At 37.0% G+C, this 22142-nt stretch overlaps 2 protein-coding genes across 8 annotated transcripts in view; one reads left to right on the top strand and one right to left on the bottom strand.

Moving 5' to 3' along the window:
* Nucleotides 1-5951, bottom strand: LOC128231920 (nuclear receptor ROR-gamma-like). 3 transcript variants are annotated; one of them, XM_052945173.1, is made up of 8 exons: nucleotides 5875-5951; nucleotides 4065-4318; nucleotides 3398-3545; nucleotides 2837-3148; nucleotides 2450-2661; nucleotides 1828-2068; nucleotides 1044-1271; nucleotides 1-394 (listed from the first exon to the last, which is right to left on the bottom strand). In XM_052945173.1, the coding sequence occupies exons 1-8, from the start codon at nucleotides 5885-5887 to the stop codon at nucleotides 141-143; spliced, it is 1662 nt and encodes a 553-aa protein (XP_052801133.1). In that variant the 5' UTR covers nucleotides 5888-5951; the 3' UTR covers nucleotides 1-140. The 3 variants fall into 3 exon arrangements, with proteins under 3 accessions (XP_052801133.1, XP_052801134.1, XP_052801132.1); XM_052945174.1 differs by having other exon boundaries at nucleotides 4070-4318; XM_052945172.1 differs by lacking the exon at nucleotides 5875-5951 and adding an exon at nucleotides 5628-5807 and having other exon boundaries at nucleotides 4070-4318.
* Nucleotides 5952-15223: 9272 nt separating this feature from the next.
* The window catches only part of LOC128230185 (membrane-associated protein Hem-like), a 31729-nt gene continuing 24810 nt past the window's right edge, over nucleotides 15224-22142 (top strand). For all 5 annotated transcript variants that reach the window (XM_052942246.1, XM_052942245.1, XM_052942244.1 and 2 more), the window contains exons 1-7: nucleotides 15224-15406; nucleotides 19506-19616; nucleotides 20103-20189; nucleotides 20563-20619; nucleotides 20795-20937; nucleotides 21572-21662; nucleotides 21955-22092. In XM_052942246.1, the coding sequence (XP_052798206.1) occupies nucleotides 15302-15406; nucleotides 19506-19616; nucleotides 20103-20189; nucleotides 20563-20619; nucleotides 20795-20937; nucleotides 21572-21662; nucleotides 21955-22092 (732 nt within the window). In that variant the 5' untranslated portion in view covers nucleotides 15224-15301. The remainder of the gene's footprint in view (nucleotides 15407-19505; nucleotides 19617-20102; nucleotides 20190-20562; nucleotides 20620-20794; nucleotides 20938-21571; nucleotides 21663-21954; nucleotides 22093-22142) is intronic.

Raw genomic sequence — 22142 nt, 5'->3', positions numbered from 1 at the left:
ACCCATTTGAACTTTATTTATATCAATTAATTCAAAAACATATTTTTGGCATTTACCATTTTGAATTTTAACAAAAAATACATGTACTGACAAGAACAACACGTAGACCACATACATAGTGAGAAAGGAGAACTACACTACTAAATTTCATCGAAAGACAGCATCTCCCACCAGAGCGGGAAATCCTGGATGACAAAGTTCCACTCCTGCAGGAACTTCCGGTTACTTCGCATGTTAATTTCCGTGAGTTCACGCACTGCCAGGAGGCGGTCCATGAACATGCGCAAACGCGTATCCGGATTTTGCTGCGTCTTCGATATCTGGTAGCGGAGACATTCGACAAACTTCTCCTGCAGTGCCGATATTGGAGCTGGCTTAAGTAATGAACATCTATCTGTAAAGACGAAGATGAGCCAGCAAGGTTTACTAACGTTTACATACTTCATTTCTTTTACGGCATTACATCGGGATATAATAAGTCGTCACAGACATCAAAAACGTCACAGACCATTAATTAAATGGAAACAAATCATGGTAATTACTACGTATAAATACAGTGTTGAGCTCGTTGGTAATGGATATAAAAGATAAAATACTACCATAATGTTCTCAATTACAGGTTCGATCGCATGTTAACTCAGTAAACATATGTGTGCGTTTTCAATTTCTGTTTCCCCAAAAACAAGATGACAGGAAACTTTAAATCAGCTTTATACCATGCTTAGAATCATAAAGGCCATAAAGCATTGAATCTTCTCTTCTGCCATGTTTTCAAAATCCTCTACATCGAACGTTTTCAAACGAGTATTGGTTGATAAGATAAGTTAAATAACCATTATCAGTAGTATATTTTCAAATCAATTTAGCCCGCAAGCCTCTTTCGAAAGATTCAAGCGAATAAAAATGTTGGTGTGTTCACATGTGGTCAAGCAAATTTCCTCTTCTGATACTAACGAGTACATTTTTCATCACAATTAAATTAAAACTTAAGGTATCCATACGATAAGCCCATAATTGATATACACCCTTGTCTCCCTCATTACCGGTGAACGTCAGGATGATAACCCTGAGCAGGGCGATCTCTTCGGCCGAGAGGCTGAGCGCGTGCAGGGAATCCGTGAACCGGAAGTAGCGGTCCACCCATTCGGAGCACCAGAACTTGCAGATCTGCTCCTTGGTGGATGAGCGGGAGCCGTCACAGCTGACCGCAAGCCCAAGTTTGTTATTGACCAGGAGGTAGTTAACAAACAGCCAGAACTCCATATGAGACGCTGCAGGATACATGGTCAAGTTAAATTCTAAATCTTTGGAATAGGATACCTGCCAATGTGATAAACAACGAGTAAACAACGATACCGCAAATAGTCATTTTATTTTTATTGTATTTCATAATGCACCTTTAGTGTGATATAGAGGATAATAGTTTGTTTAAGTGGAAGATCGTAATACATTTCACCGAGTGAGCACCAAAAGTTATATGGTTGGCATAGCCATGAGTTAAACTTTCACTTATGGTGTGAGGTAATATACACTGTGACCTAACGCTGAATTCTTTTTTATTATATGCATACACAGGTTATAAAATGACATTAATGCCTAATGGTAGTTTTCCAGAAACGAGAAAGTGCGTCAAATTGTATGCGAATGTAACGTCATTTCGGAAATGACGTCGTTGAAATTATGCCCAAGGCTTGTTAGCGCTGAAGTTTGATTTAGACGTGAGAAAGGGCAAACATTTCAAAACAGTGAAAAATATCGATTTGATATTTTTACAGTTAAAAGTTAAAACAGTGAAATTGGGGCAGGTTAACCGGTGCCCGAACGTACCCTTTATGAGCTTGGACACGTCTTGGGGGCAGAGGTGCCGGAAGCCGGGGATGATCTTGACGAAGTTGATGTTCTGCGCGATGGTCGCCTCCATGTGTCTTCCCTTCATGTTGAAGTGGGCCAGTCGGTCGTCAACGTCGATGCCCGTCTCAGCGAAGATCGTCTGAAACTCCTCCGTAGTCGGCGCGTTAGACTCCCCGAACAGACGGGCGAACATCTCCTTCTTTGCCTTTAATTCCTCCTGTAGAAAACCGGACAAAATGGGGACAATTAATTTTGCGTAACGTGTTTATTTATTTTTGTTCTACATGTATATATGTTCGACATGCGTAAAGATATCCCTTAATGGTATAAACAATCTGGATGATAATAGATCAAATCTTTATATGAAGAGTTTCAGAGTGTGATTTTAACCCAAAGCAGCAAAGACAAGTCATTCGTCGGATTTCCCTGCGTGGGTCAACTGATCAACGAATGAAGATTGATGAATATTCACGTCTTTCCATTCAATTCATAAGTATGATGCTCTACGGAGCATGCATTTACAACTATTATTACTCGGAATGGAGCCATAGGTAAAACCTTGGGGAAACAACAGACTGTTTCGAAAAAGCGTACACACATATGTTTTTATCTGGCATTGTTGAATATCCCTGGAGAACGCGAGCTGCCTGCGAATATTCGGGTACACAAGATCCTGGCACGAAACCAGCGTGTCTATGAGCAGATCCAGTTCCCCAAGCGGCACGAACCGTTCTACGGACAGCTCCAGGGCATCCGGGATCTGGCTGATACTTCCGGGAGAGGCATCCGTCTCGAATACCGCTTGTATACCTATGAATTATAAGTTTCAGATGTAAACACTATATGTTCAAGTATTTCAGAGACTTCAGCGTACTAAATTTACAATTTACGATTTTATAATGTCGGTTTAAATATTGTGTTAAATTTTGCATTCGTATTCTTATTTGTTCTCGTGCAATAAAATAATATTAAGTTAACGATTTACTCGATGGTGATTGAACGCCTTTCCCAGGTCGTGTTTGTCTATCCTCTGAACAAGCGATTGACTGTGCGTCCTCGCTAACGGCGTCAACTTGTGAGGACGGGGACGGGGAACACCGGGTAGCTACCATAAGGCATGTGTCCTCTTCCCGATGCCTCTTTGTCTCTTCTAACGACTGGGTAGTGTCGGCAGCCCGCGAGGACGGGATTGGAGATCGGGTGGCTATCATTACCCCTGGGTCCTCCCCTCGCAGCGTCTTTGCCTCCACTATCGCCTGTGTCCTCAGCGCGACCGAATAACGACCTTTTCGAACACCTGGTGGAGTGGGGGAATGGTTCATTTAAGTTACAATTTGAATTACTCGACCTGGTACGACTGTTTTCTATTAAAGATATTTATATTTCAAACTTTATGTCATATGAATACATAGGATACATTATTTATCGTTTTAATTTCATACGGTAACAAATTGTAAGAATTTTGAGCCTTAAGTATACTCATATTTGTAAATAGTAAAACCATTCTCTATCGCTAAAGTAGCGGATATACCCAATAGATACCTACTGTTCGTGCTCATGCCGAGCGTCATGCACTTCTGGAGTCTACAGGCTGAGCAGATGACCGACTTCCGTTCCGCAGTTGTGACGTCACAGCTCCCGTCTCCTAGGCACATGTACGCCTGCTTGTGGATCAACGCGCGCCGGAAAAACGCCTGACGTGGATGAACGATGTTATATTACGTTTGCATGCAAAAACTGAACAATCCTGTCATTGATGTTATTCAATATTTTACAATATATTTAGAATTTTTAATCGTGCCTATTTGATACAGTTGTTGAATAAAACATGTCATGGTCTTAAAATGCAAAACGATATAAAACATGATTGTGATGCTATCGCTGCAACTTCTTAGGGTGACGTTGATGTTATAGATTTTTATGAAGAAGTGTTGACTGTGGTGGTGATTGTGGTTGGCTGTGGTGTTGTTGTTGTTAGTTGTAATTTTGTTGGCGTGTACATTACGTCGAACTTTGGTATCGGACTACCAATAACCTTTGGTAGGAGGTTTGTTCGATTTGTTATTAAAACAAATCTTTCCATAAAAACAAAGCGTTGCAATTATGATTTAATCCCTTTCTCGGAATACGTTTTTCTTCAGTAAAGCAGACTGTATCCGCAGGTTTTGCCCTTTAACAGGTTTGAAAAAAATATGCACATCTCGAATCCCAACCTTACACGCCTCGCACGTGATGACGCCGAAATGGAAGCCTGTGGCGCTCCTTCCGCACACCTTACATGGCGGAAACAGCATGTTGTCACCCGCCAACAGACGCGCTTTGGACTGCTTCCTCTTCCGCCCGCGGGTTCCATCTTCACGAGGCGTAACCGTCTTTTCAACCGGTTCGTGACTGCAGATTCCAGTTGGTGTCGGAGTCTTTGAATCGACCAATGTACCTTCGTCCATTGTCTCGGTACCAAGCATTCCTAAGGCCAGAAAAAGATCAATATGTAATATAAAACAAAAGCATTATCATACATTAGTTATAGCCACATAGTCATAAGAACTAACCACGCTAACGGTGCTCTAGGATTGTTGAAAATATATTGATGTTGATGCCGCATTCGGTACCCATGAGCGGTCCTGTTCGAAACCGCCTACATCAAAATATTTACAAAAGCACGATCTGTTTCGGTGTGAGAAAGGGTCGTTATTCGGGGAAACGACACCGAAATTTAAACGTTACATACGGTTTTGGAATAATGATCAAATATTCAATAATCAGCCCCATAGCAATCACTTAGATTCCTTTCTGGATCAAAGTCATACGATTTCAGCTAATTAGTTTCACATTTTAAAGTGCATATTCTCTTCATTACTGTCATAAGTAATCGAGTTGTGTATCAAAAAAGTATTCGTGTTAAATTAAATCTTAGTATACAATGAAATGGCTATTTTAATGAAGATATCGCATATTTTAAAAATGTATGTAACTACTTTTCCAGCATTTTAAAGGGCCCATTAACAGTCTGGTGAGTGGTGCTATGTATCAACGCTATTCTTGTTATTTTACAGGTATATTTTTTACTAGGGTTTATATCTGAATCAGGGCACGACGTTTGAAATCGTGAATGAATGCTGCAGAGAATAGTTGCTTACCAGTAGTAACCTGGATTGAAAGTCTTAAAATAGATTACTCAATTGCAAATGATAAAAGGCTGAATGAGTTTCATTGAACATTAATAAATATTTGGATTATCTTGTAAACATTCTAAATAAACACTGAAATATATAGGATGGAGTTACAACATGGCAAAATGCGGGTTAAGCGTAATACAGGATATTACCTGATAATACGAATTTACTACCGAAGAATATATTTGAAACCGTTTCTCGCATATGGCCGTCTCAAAATATATGTTTTATATATTTTGAGTGATCTCTCTCTTAAAATGTATGGATAAATTAAGCCATACATTGGTCCATCATGTAGTCTTTTGATCCAACCTTATGTCCAAGGGCTTACTTAATTGTTTTCCTTACATATATCAATGTCAATGTCGACCATATTATTTAAAAAGCATTAATAAAGAAAAACTGTAATGTTAATGAAATCACCTTCCAGCAGTACTTTCAGAACTTTGATTACTAGTAAACACAATGAAAAAAATACATATATACTATCCCACCTCTATCTCTGAATCCGGATGAGAATTAAAATATTGTTTTTCCATGGTTACAATTGGCCTGCTGGAAAATTGTCAGAATAATATCAAGAAACATAGGACAACTCACCTTTTTGTAATATTCCTTATTTAAGAACAAGTAGTGCACAGCGAATATCAAAACAGATTTCATTGAATGTAATGCATGGTCGGCTTGAAGTAGCTAAACGAGACGAAGATAGCAATGTTCTGAATTATGACCAAGCCGCGCAATCCTTCTCAGGTCAAATATATTTATGAAAAGAATTGAACTTGATATAAAAATAACTGTATTGACCGATTTGTTTATGTTATTTTCCTACGTATCAAACACTTACCTCTATTACCCATCCAAGTTAATTACCCTTGCTTATTTCAATCACATCACAGAACGTTTACCTTTATTGAGTCTTTTAAACCGCGTAGTGCATCTAACTTCCTCTTGTAATGCATGAAATTACTAGTTAATGATTAATTTTAAAGTTGCGTTATCTACGCAAATTCTTAAATGGTCAATTTTCTGTTTACTGTTGTTTAAAATGTGATTTCGTAAGCACTTAATTACGGTAATTTGATAATTGCATGTACACTGTATATTACTGTTTATGAATGCTGTACGGGTCCATGAGGATGGCCTTATGTTCGTGGTCTCCTTTATGGGCCAAATGAAGGCTACAGAAGAAAAAAATATAATGATTGTGAAACATATTTTTGGCACCTGGTGGAGAGAACACCCCTTTTAATCTTAAAAGTGATGCACCAGTCAGTTGTAACCACGGCCCATCTGGTCGGGGAATAGCGGGTTTATTGACTTTCGGTCCAGCCAATCCCGGGTAAAATCCCCACCCTGCGGGGACGAACTGCTCGTAAAATCCCCGCCAAATGCCCCCGAACCCCAGGGACCCTAGGTAAGGCCCATCTCCCGCTATTTTTGGCGCGAAGACAAAACCACCGCATTCACCCGGCACTGCGGCGCCACCTGGAAGGTAAAAACACGGCCAATTTCCTCGGCTATTCCCGGTATACCACTGGACCTGGCGGTCGTGGTTACAATAGACTGGTGCATTACGCTAGATCAACACCTAAAGTCGGATTTAAAAGAAACGATTAAACGCTATGTAACCCGAGTGATGTTAGCTTAACGTACAACATTAGACATTCAAAAGATGAGTGGATTGATGGCACGACGTTGGACATTCGAAAATGAATGTGAAATGTCCAATGTCGTGCCCGTCGCGATGATGACATTCACCTTTGAATGTCAATGTCCAATGTCGTCCCAGAACGTCATTCATGTATTGAATGTCCAATGACCTATTTATTTCTTGAATGTCCAATGTCGTGCCAGAACGTCATTCATGTATTGAATGTCCAATGACCTATTTATTTCTTGAATGTCCAATGTCGTGCCAGAACGTCATTCATGTATTGAATGTCCAATGACCTATTTATTTCTTGAATGTCCAATGTCGTGCCAGAACGTCATTCATGTATTGAATGTCCAATGACCTATTTATTTCTTGAATGTCCAATGTCGTGTCAGCACGACTAGTGGGGCTGTTAAGGGCAGATTTTGGTAGAATCGTGCACTTTGGGTTAAAAACATGAAACTTGGCACACATACAAAACATCCTCTACTGATTATTTTTAGATATGGACCCAAGTCAGCAGCGCCCTCTGGTGACCGTAACGGCCATTTTTCAAAATGGCCGCCGAAATGGCCGACCATTTCTTTAAATGCTTATATCTTTGTAACTATATGTCATAGACTCATGTTCTTGGTGTCTAAATAAACAGATTTTAGGCCAAGGAAGCCGTTTGGCACACAAATAATTTGATATATAAAGTATTTACCTTTTAAAAACGTTTATTTGATTTAAAATGGTAATTTTACACAACCAGTGAATCAGTGTAAGTAAAAATAGAAACGACTGTTTGAATTGTGCCAACCAATCAACCCACATATGTATAATATGTTATAAAAACTTATAACAATTAAAGGACTTGTATTACCACAGCAAATAACAGTGCGGAATTAATACTATATACATGTCCAATATGAGCGACATTACAAGTTATTGTATAACAACATTAATACTAAGGGTTTTCATACATACTATATGATACCCTAGGCAAATCAGCTGTAAAAACCTCGTACTCGTAAATAATTAATAAGGTGAAATCCAGCCGCTTGATTTGTTGCATGAGATACACCTCATGCGGTGCGGAAATGGCCGAGAAGTTCACGGTTCGAAATAATCCAATGAGATCACGGCTTACATGAGAATCATGAATAAAGGTTTATATCACTATTAAATCTACACATGTTTAGTCACTCTTGGTAACAGTTGCCTTTACAATGGCCAAGGGCTTTAAACAGATGGCTAGCATTGCTGCATTTGCACACACTCCTGCATGCCTTGCGACAATTTCAGTGTATCAGTACATTACACATGCCTTGTGCCTGACCAATGGTGGTCCATTTATGTGTCCGCGAACCATCACTTTGGTGACATCCCCAGTTTACAGCAATTGTTATATGGGTAATGTTTGTAGTGATTGACCCAGACATGCCCTGCTTGTAAAGCTGTTCGTAGTTTACGCTGTTTCAGGGCTGCCTGTGTTGGAGGAATATTTTCCAATGCTCTAGATTGATGTGTAAAGAGATGCTGCCTTGCTTCAATTACCTGTCTTTTGACATGTTTTATCGTACAAGAGAATAACATATTTCTCTTGAACAATTGTGGTGACAAGTATATTGGGGGGAGGGAGGCAGAAGGGACTAACGAGAATGCAGTCATACATCCCACGTTTCCATGCTTTCTTCTTGCCGATGCCTACAATGACGGACATTGTGTAACTTCCAGTGAACGCATGTATAAGGTCATTTCTGGTTCTCGAGGTGGGCCTGAAGTAGTTGTAATAGTATGTGCTGCAATTTACCTATGGTTTCTCCCTACACCAAACGATATAAAGACTTCACGTGCCATTGGAATGGTTGCTTGTTTAGACAGATTGTTCACGACAACATCAGAGTCGCATGTCCTAATCGTGACCAGTTATTTACCACTCGCGTGCATTGTTTTAATCTGCAAATCTGCAATATATCTCAATTCCTTGGTGCTGAAAGCAGGTTGTCCCCGTTTGTGCTGAATACTTGTTTATTTATGTGGAAGGTCTTTGCCTGAAGCCTCTTCTGTCAACAACAGGTGAAAAAATAATGTTTTGCTCTCATTAACACAAAGAAAACTTACAGTTACTTGGCATATTTGATGAAAGCTCTGCTCTCCTTCTTACCCCATTGAGTATAAACATCCGGCACGATATCAATCCTATCGGCATGTTCCAGCTGTTGTTCAATGTATGCCATGAATACTGTTTTAGAATAGTTTCCAAGTGTTTGTGAGTTTCTTGCAGGCATGATTTTAACTATTACTGCACCAGCCAGTATTCGTGCGGTAACTTGTGGGTTTGCATCTACTGGTCACGCCAAAGCTGCAAGTTCTACAAGAAAATCTGATAGTGCCCCACCTTTCAAGAGTACTGGAGACTATGGCTGGTTTTTGTGTTTGCAAAACTATTCAGAACTTCCTTCCCTGGATTAGCAGGCAATGTACAATCTGGCAAACAGGGAACAGTCTTTCTTCATCGTTGGAAATTTGAAGGTTTTTTCATTATTGGGTCATTGATTGACTTTGTTTGATCAACAAACCTTGCTTTGACAAAAGGGTCATTGTTCCTGGCCCACTTTGTACGCATTTTCTACAAGTGTATGTACCTCAGAGTCCATAATGAGCTATGTGTCCAGTGTAAGCAAGCCGCCACTGTTCTCTTAAAAAGAATTTCCAATTTATTTAAAGACCCCAACAAGTGCCTTCACTTCCTGAGGGCAAATGAGGTTTGTTCAAATGTAGTTGAACCATGAATGGTGCCATCTTCAAACTCTGCCACCATTTTTAATAGTTCGGGGCCTACAAACATCCAGCGTTGTAGTGCATATGGGTTGTCAGTCAAGCCGACAGTTCAGCCATCACCTTTTCAGATTGGCATTTGCCTGTGCTTGATTAAGTGTCATGGCAGATAATGGTCAGTTTATATTGTGTGCAAGTAACTTTCCTGCGACAAGCTCTTCGTAGATGGCAGGGTGCATTTCTGACAGAGAATATATTCTCTGATATGCATCGAGTGCCATTTAGCATCATTGATATGGTCAAAGCTGAATACCCATGCGATGACCATTGCACGTGGTAGTTCAGAAAATTTCCTGTCATGATTAATTCGATGATCTGATATTCCTCTGCTGTCATCTTGCCACACAAGTCTGTGAAATTCAATAAGTTCTCTCCCGCTAGGATAGTTTCTTCGTATTTGTCGTAAGCATCATGCTGCAGGATTAAGATGTCAGCAGCTATTATCTGTTAGGCATGCCTTGTTCTGGTGAAATGCATGTCTTTTAACGGGGAGTCACCGACTCCACCTGCTGCAATCCTGGCATTAAAGATGGCAGTTACCTAACCACTTACATCAAGTCAGTCGCCAATGACATTGAACGCCGTCATCTCAATGTGTAGTCCACCAACCATGTGTTGTACTGAATTGATTGTGCTATTGCAAACAGTGGTTGATCCATTACTAGCACTGTATTTTGTCCAGTGTTGAGGTATTCTGTTGCAGCCTTAACTACATTCATCGAATGTTTTACTATGGTATCCGAATGTGCAAATTCAAGGAACAAGGGCATATGAGCCTAAACTGTACAAGGGGCTGTTTTGTCCTGTTGTATGGAAGCATGGTATGCAGTCCATGAGACAAAATCTTCCTTCGTAAGCTCCTGTTAACTGAGCAGTCCCCCTAGTTTCTCCAACCAGACATTGGCCTTTAATGGTGCAACTGCTGCACTAAGAGAATCTGGCTTGACAGGTCCTTTTAATTAAGTAACAACAGGATCTGTTCATGAGACAGACACTATTTGGATGGCCAAAGAAGGTAAGGATTAAACAAGAAGACGAAAAACAGTGGTGGCGTAACTGTACGACATGGTTGATTTTTTAGAACAGAAACATGGAATGGTTCAAACATTACCATGAGGGAATGCCGTTGCAGCCTTTTGTCCCACGCTGGAAGACAATCGTTAAGTAATAAAGATTACTGGGAAAATACAATATATTATACAGTTTTGAGTCCAGTAACTTTTATAGATTTCCTAGATACCAGGATTATGAGTGTTTAATATTCGTCGGTGGTGTTGCCAAAGATGGCCATTTTAATTGACATGAAAGTTATTTCTGGAACGAAAACACTTTATATATCATTTTTGTGTGCCCAATGGCTTCCTTGGCCTAAAATATGAATATTTAGACACCAAGAACATGAGTCTATCACATAAAGATACAAAGATAAAATCATTTGAAGAAATGGTCGGCCATTTTGGCGGCCATGGTCACCAGTGGGCGCTGCTGACTTGGGTCCATATCTAAAAATAATCAGTAGGGGATGTTTTGTATGTGTGCCAAGTGTTATGCTTTTAACCCAAAGTGCATGATTTTATACTTAGCCGCCCCACTAGACATTCATATTTGAATTTCTAGTGTCGTGTACGTTTCACATTCAATTATTGAATGTTCAATGCCAGCACGGTATTTATTTTTTTCACCTTGAAATTTGTGAACACTAGGCTCGAAAACCATTTCATTCCTAAGATGCACTGTTTGACCCAAAAATCGAACGTTATCATCTGCTAATGTCATCACATACATTTTCGTGATTTGAGAGGACCCTAGCAGAGATTGCTTTTTTGGGTTATGTGAAGTAAGCAAAACATACGACATTGGACATTTGACATTCATAAACGGATGTCATGCTGGAACATTAGACGTTAGACTTTCGTAAACGAAAGTCGTGCTTGGAAGACATTGGGAATTCAAAAATAATCATAAAACGAATGTCATCGCTTGTGCAACATTGAACGTTAAAAAGTGAATGTCGTGCTAGCACGACATTGGACATTTAAAAAATGAATGTTGTGATAGAGCGACATTGACCCTTTAAAACTGACATTCAAAAATGAATGTTGTGATAGAGCGACATTGACCCTACAAAACTGACATTCAAAAATGAATGTTGCACAGCAACAACATTGGCCAATGGACATTCAAAATATCGTATGTTGTATTGCATGCTTGCACCTTTTTTTCGACGTACTATGTTTTAAGAGTTCATGTTCAATTCCGAATGAAATCTTTAAATTTCTTTTAATTATTTGGAAACGTGTTAGGAATCACAAACGCGATACACAATATTATGATTAGAAATATGGTGTTTAACAAACCTTTTGTATATTTATAAGTCAATATATATAATTCATTATTATAAGAATATTGGTGATGCTTGGGTACATTTGTCAGAGAGCAGACCGTGTTTAATTTATATGTGTAATATATTGTCAATTATGGAATGATCGGTACCATCCCGGTAATAAATGAATTTGAACATTATGTTTGCCAGCATCCAGTGTGACCAGGTTTTGTTAGTACATTTGCCAAAGAGGGCGGAGTTAGTTAAATCTGTGTTTACAATTTAAGGGCCATAACTCTGAATGACTGGGACTCTCAGAGTACATATACAGCTTGTCAAAGCTATTCTGTCAAAAGTTTGATGATGCATGAATAGTTGCGAGCTAGGGAGAAGACAGTCAATACTTTCGACAATTGCAGGGTCATAACTCTGGGAGCTATTTCGACTTTCCCACTAGGTATAAAACCGTGTTCGTGATAATTTGCCCTTAAGCATTGTGACACGTTTGTTGAGGATACATGTACAATTGCAAGTTCAGTTATTAAGTTGATCATGATACTTTGCTTATAAACATAGTGACTAACTTTTAAATTAATTGTGTATTTCCTAAAAGTTAGAGGACTCAGTGTCAATTCAAGGTCTTTAATTTTGGGGTGACGTGGACTCTCAGGCTGGTTATGAACTTGTCAATCATATAGTTTTCCCATAAAACTTATGACTAAGTTTAGTGGTGATGGATATGTAATTACCAAAGTTAGAGAGCGGACACAGTCCATACATTACTTATTTCGTCCATTCAAAGACTCGATATTTTTTATTATTCTCAACAAGACTACAGAAAATACTGTATCCAGAAAAAGCAGTGTATGGCCTCCAGAACGGACAGACATGTATCTCTAGGTTGACTGGAACTTTCTGGCGAGTTATCGATCTTGTCCGAGAGAAAATGCTGTGAAACCTTAATGCGTGCAATTTTGGTGATTATTAGTGTTTATTTGCCAATTCAGAGAGCAGACATCGTCTAATATGTTACGTTTATTTCGTTAATTCAAGGACAATGACCCCGAGAGTGACTGTCCTTTTTTGCTAGTTATGTAACTTGTTGGATAACTTTTGCCCATACAATGATACGCCGTTGGTGGTGATTCCTTAATTATTTGTTAATTCAAAAGTCATTAATAAGTCTGGGGCGACTTGAAATTGTTTCATAATATTCCTTCGTTATAGGCCTAGTTTAATCCTTCTATAAGTGACCCCCCTTCCCCCCTCCAAAAAAAAGAAAAGATAATAATTAAAAATATAAAAAAATAACGTGTATTGTACACAACCTCTGTGTATTGATGCATAATTGTCTTATCAGATCTCCGATCTGAGAATCCTTCAGTGCAGTTTTGGAGGTTTTATTATAGAACTAGAACCTAAATTTAATGGCCCTGGGCCAATAAACAAATAAACAGAAAATTGGCACCTACTGTGACATCAGTGCAATAAGGAGGTGATGCACAGCAGGGGATTGTCATGCCAAACATTGCATAAACTATGGGCCTTTAAACATTGTGACCAAGCTGGTTAATTGGTAAACTCTTACAGAACTGAATGTGGTGATTGTCTTATCTGCATTTTTTTTTATTTCAAGGAACATATATTTTGGATTTTAATAGTTATCGAGTTTTGCCCATAAACATTGCGACAAAGTTTGGTCAGGATTGGTGAATATTTGACGATCGAACAAACACCATCATACATAATCGTTTATTCAAGGGTCATCGTTATGGGGCAATTAGAAATCGATTTCTTTTTCAGATATATTGCCCACAAACATTGTGACCTATATGGAGATGACTGTCGAACATTTGCCAAAGAATGTTTCGGGTACTTGTGTACGGTAAGACCTTATAGTAGGTAAACAATTCAATATCAATGTCACTTGAATTTGAATCGTAAAACGTGCAAAATCAATGTTTTGAATTAACAACCTAGTTTTTAATCCAACAAATGACAATTAAGTTAGTTATATACGGCCTAAATTTCATGAAGATAAACACCAGCTGACCAAAGTTCAAGAATATGCTTTGGGTATACAATGTTTATGTAATATTTGACCTAGTGACCTACTTTCGAACAAGTTTCATTGGCCTTGGGTCAAAGTTATTGCATTTACTGTTAACACGTTGTTGTTTTTTTTCATTTGAAATTGTTACATAGTTATTGTTTGCAAATGACCCAGTAAGAGCTGAACTTGATTTTATGGAGAAAATAGTCTGACTGGCCTAGTTGCATTCAATATATCAGACAATATTGTGGCATGTATTGTGTTTACATGGCTTTTTTACGATTTTACCTTGTGAACTTGGTTAATTAGACCCTTCGTAACTCAGTACCCAATTTGAATTTGATTCTATGCAGACATATATACATACTGGCCAGTTTCTTTAGGGGTTACGACCCTAATTGGTTCCCTCTAAAGTGCCCTTACAATACCCCGCATATTTTTTACCCAGTTACGAGCTTGACTTAGATTTTAGGCAGATATTCTGCACAGGTTTTATGATCTAAGACCAAACGTGTGGCCTCAAGATACGGCAAGGCTTTTCTTTAATTTAACCTAGTGACCTAGTTTTCGGACTCTTAATATCTCATAATAAAATTTGGTCTAGATTTGTTTGATAAAGAAATACTGTCCAAATATCATTGACTTTTGGACCATAATTGTTGCCTATGAAAACAAACTAGAAATCCGCAAATCGAATGTGTAGCCTGTTGAGATCTCATTCATCTGAGGTTTGCTAACGTTGACCTGTATTATTCACCTCACTTTAGTCCAGTATCAAACTTGACCCTGCAAATAATTTAGGCAAACATTCTGACCAAGTTTCATAGATTTTGGGCAAACCGTGATTGGGCGGTCCCTCATATCAGTGTGTGCAACTGTTTTATTTGAGCTTATTCACGCAGTCCTTGTTTTGACTCCACATTACTCAAAACCAAACTTGGCTCGACATAATATTATATTTGTTTTCACCACTCTGAAAAAAAATGAAATAAATTAAATCTAATTAGTGGCCTTATGGTGTAAAGGTTTTCTTTTAAAAAAAGAAGTTTATTTTACCATTTTGTCAGAAGATGATGATGATGATGATGATGATGGTGGTGGTGGTGGTGGTGGTGGTGGTGGTGATGATGATGATGATGATGATGATGATGATGGTGGTGGTGGTGGTGGTGGTGGTGGTGATGATGATGTTGATGATGATGATGATGATGATGATGATGATGATGATGATGATGATGATGATGATGATGATGATGATGATGATGATGATGATGATGATGATGATGATGATGAAATAATTCGAAATTGATATGTCATATGACAACGATTCAGCAGTTCGTTAGAAAATGTCTACCATACACGGAAGTAACAAAATAAAACAATTTTCCATTTGATTTTCTTCATTTTACCCAGCAGTCATGTCTAGATCTATGATACCTAGCCAACAGAAGTTGGCAGAAAAACTCAAAATTTTAAATGACCGTGGTCAAGGAATGCTTACGAGAATCTACAACATCAAAAAGGTGGGCAACCTCTAACTAGTTCAAGACCCAGGTCATCGTTGATGGTTGATTTCGGATCAAAATGCACACACAATTACTGTGCTTTTAAATTGCAAACACATACTGCTATCTGTTGCTATGTGTAGTTGTTATTTTGAACGAGCCTTGCAAACATTTTTCCTGCATTAAAAACTAGGCTACACATGTATTCCTTTACACAAGTGCCATGGGCAAGAGTTTCTTTACTAGTAAGTAAGGTACTTTTGGTCAGTTGCACTACTGACCAAACTTTCAAGAATTGCATGATTGAAAATAAGCCACATTAATCAGGGTCACAAACATATTAACCATGGACTGGGAACTGCCCCATATCATTGACGAGAAGTAGAAATAGTTGACCCCCATTTCTAAGCACAGCAAATATCTCGAAAATTCCGACAATTTTTCCATAAGAGATAATCTCAGTTAATTTCCATCAGCACTTCTGATAAGAATCACTGAGATGTAAACCACTCCATGTCCACATGTATGTCTGTGAAATTAGTGATTAATCTGTTTGTCTTTTGTCAATGTTATGGACTAATTAAGTTTGATATTAATTAAGAATTATTTATTTTTTTGAATGAGTAAGGTAGTTGATAAAATTACTCTATGATTATAAATATATAAACACACAATTTGCTCATAATCATTAGCATGCTCCTGGCAAGTACTGGGAAATCCACTAATTAAACGATTAATATTATTGCAGATATGTTCTTGGCTGACTTCTAACTACTCGAGAGGGTTCAATATAATCTTTTTAGACATTGATAATTGAAGGAAGTTTCCAATCCATGGTTAATATGGTTAATAATATGAATGTGTTGGGGTTGAGGGAAATGTAAAAAAAGAAGACATTTTTGAAAAGTGTCCTTATTGTTTAATCCATGTAAGTAAACCTCGTTACAGGAATACACTGGCTAGCACCTATTCATTTTTTCATGCCTAATATAAAAATATTTTTATTTCCATGGTTTTTCCTGGAGAAACTTTTAGACAAAGGGTCCATAGAGTATCTGATATCCATTTTGACTTTGAAAAGCTACAGATTTGTTAAAATAGGGCCTCAAAATGTTTATGAGAATCTCTGCGGTGCATTCACCTTTGAATAAATGACAATGACCATGGATGACAAAGTCTTCAAATTCCAAAGTTGTAGAATTAATCCTGGTGTCTTTTCATATCATGGACTAAATTTACTATTGAAATTTTGCTTAAAATCCTAATGCTAAATCTTTGCAAGAATTTGTTCGATAATTGATTTTTTGAGGAGATAATAACATTTTGTCATCAGTGCTGGAATCATCTGGCAATGCCTGAAGATCAAAACTGACTGTTTTTTTACTTGTTTTTTTACTAGAACTGATAGTAGATTTTTTATTTAACTTGCTAGGATTTATGTAACACACTTGATCCTCCGTATTTTATTGCCATGATATTGATAATTATAATAAAATTACAAGCACCATAATGTCAACAAATTCCTTTAGAAACAATGGTAGTAGAAACAGAAGTGGCAGTTATTTTCCGATATAAAATACTACTGCATACATGTACTCTATTTTGTTGTGTTGTTTTTTCTGCTGTTAATCTTTGCTGCTATTAACTTTATTTAAAGTCAGAATATAATGTGATTTGGCTTAAATTAACTCTTTCAACTAATCACTTTAATGACTTTGTCCTGTTATCAAAATAGACTATGTACACTTCACAGAAAAAAATAACATTTGAAATTTGTGTTTTACAAATAACTGATTATAGATGTGTGTAAGTACGACCATGTTGTAGTGACTACAAAAGAAGTAGTTCCAGCACACACTCAAACCAGTACAAAGCAGTACCAGCTTTGTAGAAGTTGTCCCAAAATTATTCAATTGAAGATTGTGCATGGTCATTCTAAGGATATTTTACTTCGTTTTCAAGGCACCGGTAAATATTATTTGACTTAAAAAAAGACAAACAAGAAGAAATCATTTTAATGTGCCTTTGATTTTGTAACCATGCCAACAAATATCTATATGACAACAGTTTTATCTTGTCTGTTTTACAAATAAAATTATCTAGGTTTAAGCATTATTTTTATAGCCTTAGTGTCAGAGGGTTGTTATGTAAAACCTTAAACCATGACCATAACTCAGAAACCGTTCAAGGTTTTGAAATTAAGCTTGGTAAACCTGTTGCCAGAGACAATATGCTCATGTATAGCAAGGTCCATGACTCTGTCTTAAATATTTGTCATGTACCGGTAATGACCCTTGTCAAACTGAAAAAAAACAGCCCAGAGTTGGCATTCACTTGATGGCACTCTTCATAATTTAAAGCTGCACTCTCACAGATTGAACGTTTTGGCAACCTTTTTATTTTTTGTCTTGGAACGAGCAAATTTTTGCGAAAATCCATGGAAACCAGTTATATATGATTGCTGACAAAAAATTAGATCGCAGATTTTTATATTTAAGTTCAAAAATTGATGTTTTATGCATTTTTTTAAACCGTTAGTAACGGTTTAAGCCATAAAACATTAATTTTCGAACGGAAATATGAAAATCTACGATCTGATTTTTTGTCAGCAATCTTATATCATTGGTTTACAAGTATTAACGCAAAAATTTGCTCTTTCCATAACCAAAACAAAAAAGTTGTAAAAATGATATATCTGTGAGAGTGCAGCTTTAAATTGTTCAGCGTATCTTTGTTTAACAATATGACTGGTGGGGCAACTTCTTCAAAGCTGACATGACTTGGTACCGGAGTGAGTATCAGTTGTTATAACTTCTCCTGTGTCCGTTGTAGTTGTGAACTTGTTGTTTACACACAGATATTATTCAAAATTGCAATTACAAGCAGTTTATGTTTAATTTTTCATGAAATGACAAGACTTTAACTTCTGCAAGCTGCATGAGTTAGTAATTTTGTAGATATTTGTTATATATCATAACCGCCTTTAATTACTATTTTTTGGACAGATGATTTTGTTGTTTTTGTCTAAATACTGAGAGACAAAATAATCCACAGTTTCCATTAGACTGTTATATACACGTATGTCACAAAAACTATAGAACCATAGCTACCCTTCAAACAGTATTCCTCTGGTCAAGAAATATATTGGTGTTCCAAACATGATTTCTTTGGAAACCTATAATAATATTTGTGTTTCCTTTCAGATTGTGAAGTAAATTACAAAAGATTTTAAAAATATGTTATACTGAATGAATTTAAGGCACATGTTTTTTTTATTCCTTAAATATGTTGAAAAAAATAATTTAGGTCGTTATTTTATTTAGCTTCGATGTTTCTGTGTTGTTTGTGCTTACGTTTGTTTGTTAATACTACTGGTACATGAACACAGAGCACCAGATGAGGTTTAGGTTGGTCAGAAGGTATTATACCCCCAGATATATTTCCAAAGGAATATGTTTTGCTGTAAAACATTTCAACAACAAGTGCCCAATGAAATAAAATCTTGTTTAGATATCATTTCTGAGGTAGGTGCTGAACTGGTTTTAAAAAATGACCTCCACTTGGAATTGAAATTGCGTTTTTCATCATTTTATTAGTATTGACCAACTGGGCACCTTATCAGGAGTTCTTAGTTCAGTTGTATATTGTGTATTAATGTATATAAAGATATCTGGGTTTATTTTGCTTTTGGTATAAAGTTGGTTTCAATGTCTGTAATGTTATGTCAGTTTTGTTACATCACATTGTTTGATTGTGTTTGGCTTTCTCATCTTTTATTTATTTTACATTGAGTTTTCTAAATTTATGAAACTTAAAAAAGTTTAAATAATGACAAGTAAAGGCACTTTAAAACTGTTCTACAATCTTTAATGATACATGTTCATTTATAGCAAAACACTTCCTTCTTGTTCTCTGATATAATTATAATGTATAGATCTACATAGTCGACTTTGCTTTTACATAATATGAGGAGTACCTGCAAGACTGTAGTAAGTCCTACTATAAATTCAGTTAGTTACTACAGTTATGCAGGCACCCCTCAAATTTGATGTACTTTTACTCAATAGGAACAAGATATTTTTTATTTTTACATCTATGTATTCTGTATCTGTGTCAGATGCTTGGGACGCCAGAAAACAAGCCGGCATTCCTATCTGACAAACAGCTTGATCCTGCCGTGCGGTTTCTTCAACGCAAGTTTCCCCAGATAGACTCAAAAGCCAATGCAGTGAGTGTTGTACTTGTATTGAAGTAGATTTCATGTAAGAGTTATCACGAGTCTATTTAAGCTATTGTATACATGTATGTAAGTTAGGGTTTCAGCTAAAATGTTATGGAATGGTGCTCTACCATTTCCTATTTTGGTAGCACTTTGTACCCATGTGTACCCATCTTCATAAAATCAATGCTTACTTTAGTTTGAATTAAAACCAATTTGATTTTGAGAATAAATTCATACAAACTTCACATATTTGGCAGTTGAAACCTTACATTACTACAATAGTTGTATTAAGCACAATTTCTATTAATATGTCAAATTTATATGTTTTAAAATTCTATTCTGCAAGATAAAATGTGCTTTTTTCACCCTTAGCACACTGTCCCTCTTCTACAGGATACTTTCCTTTTTTAAACCTGGCTAAAACCCTATGTGAGAATATGTATAAGGAATAGGATGATATTGGTCTCATTCATGTACTTTTTTCTTTTTCAGCTTGTTCCAGTCAATAACATCAAGACAGAAATTGTCAAGTCACTGTCTCTCTATTACTACACATTTGTTGACATTATGGATTTCAAGGTGATAACCATTCCTTTACAATGATATAGAAAATATTGTAATAACTCGATGTGAGCATTTTACAGCTTTCAGAACGAAGCTTACTTTCATAATTTTTAAAATGTACGATGTGACTTTGAATGCCTGGTGACCCCATATTATTTTAGTACCATTTGAAGGGGTTTTATATGTGGCAAAAAGGTTAACATCTCACGGCCATTTCCTATAAGGATGGGTTTGGAGGGGTATTTATCGCATTTAATGATATCTCTAGTTTTGACTGGTTGTTGCTCTTTTTTTGTAGATGTGCATTAGTCAAGTAAATAAAAAAAAATAAAAAATGTTGGTACTAAGTCTTACACATGTATGTATAATAATCACACATCCATTATAGGACCATGTTGCTGACTTGCTGACCACCATTGATGCTTGTCAGGTTTTCCTGGATATTGTGAGTAATGCTAGTACAGTTACATATACAATTCGTACCATATACCTTACAAAATAAATTGAACATGCTTCTCTCTTAAACAATAATGTTTTGGTTACATTTTAAATCAAATTGTGTACATGTGTGTATGTAAGCTTACTGGAAATAATAAAAATATTATTTTTTATCTGCACAGACTTTAAACTTTGACCTATGCAAGAGTTACCTGGACCTAGTGACCACATATGTGTCCATCATGATCCTTGTGTCTAAAGTGGATGACCGGAAGAATATCCTTGCCCTGTACAACGTTGCACATGAGTTTATGCATGGACAGGGGTATGCATATATACTTTATATGGTTTTGTTTATCTTCTTTTTTTCACTCTGAAATGAAAACATAGGCGCATGCTTTAAGTAAAAATCTCATAAAGTCAAAAAGATTATACAGTATTTAGCCCATTTATAGAATGGGACATATTATAATTTTCCCTGCGGCGGGCAGCATTCAGTATGTTTTCCCATCAATAACTTTAGAAGCATTTTTTCAATTATCATCAAATTTGGTCTAAATCAGTTAATGTGTAGGGGCATAATTTCTGGGTCAAGACGGATAACCAGGCATAACGCTCAAGTTACTGGAGAGTTATTTCCCCTTAATTATACAAGTTACCTCAAATCATTCTTGTCTGATTAAGTATTTTAGAAGCCTTTGTCCAATCATTACCAAATTTGGTATTTTCTTCAAACTTGGTGTCCTAAAAATAGGACAGGCATACTTTGCAATATTTGGCGCTCTGGTTCGCAAATAATATAATGTGGAGCAAACCACAATTCTTTGTTCCATAAATGAAGGATTCAATAAAATATCTGTAAAACAAGTATTGTTGTCATCAAGTACAGTTTCTTTTACAATGCTGTCTTTCAATGGTTGTTTGGCCACTATGACTAAAGGTGAGACTGTTTTCTTTAGAGACCCTTCATTTCCGAGACTTGGGCAGATGATCCTGGAGTATGACGTCCCAATGAAGAAAATGGCCGAGGAGTTTGTGCCCCACTCCAGGGTTAGTGAAACCATCACAATTTATTATTAAAAAACATTAAGAATATTACCTAAGTATATAAACCTGCAATATAAAACAATGATTCTTTATCTAAATGTACATGTGTCTGCAACCCTGACTTAATAAGACTTGTTCAAATTGTGGAATAGCCACACTTTCTGAAATAAAGTAATAATAAGCTAAGGATTCTGGACTCTTCGACCAAAAGTCTAATTTAGATTGCTAAAGATGCAATAAGAGTACATCATTGAATATGTTTTAAAGTATGACCTATTACTGGTGCCTATTTCAGGTGTTGATACCTGGTATCCTGTCGCTGCACGGTGTCTACAGCAAGAAGACACTGCCGGCCGACCAACTGAGAGCCATGCAGGTGCTGAGTCTGCTAGCTGAGCCCTCGAAAATCAGCCAGGTCCCCGCAACAACCACGGTACGCAGGCTCGATGGTGTAGTCCTTACTGGATTAGTGTGTTCAGTTTT

The sequence above is a fragment of the Mya arenaria genome, chromosome 4, assembly GCF_026914265.1.
Source record: "Mya arenaria isolate MELC-2E11 chromosome 4, ASM2691426v1".
Classification (NCBI taxonomy): domain Eukaryota; kingdom Metazoa; phylum Mollusca; class Bivalvia; order Myida; family Myidae; genus Mya; species Mya arenaria.
The sequence above is the reverse complement of the archived record's forward strand: the minus strand, read 5'-3'. Positions and strand labels throughout refer to the sequence as shown.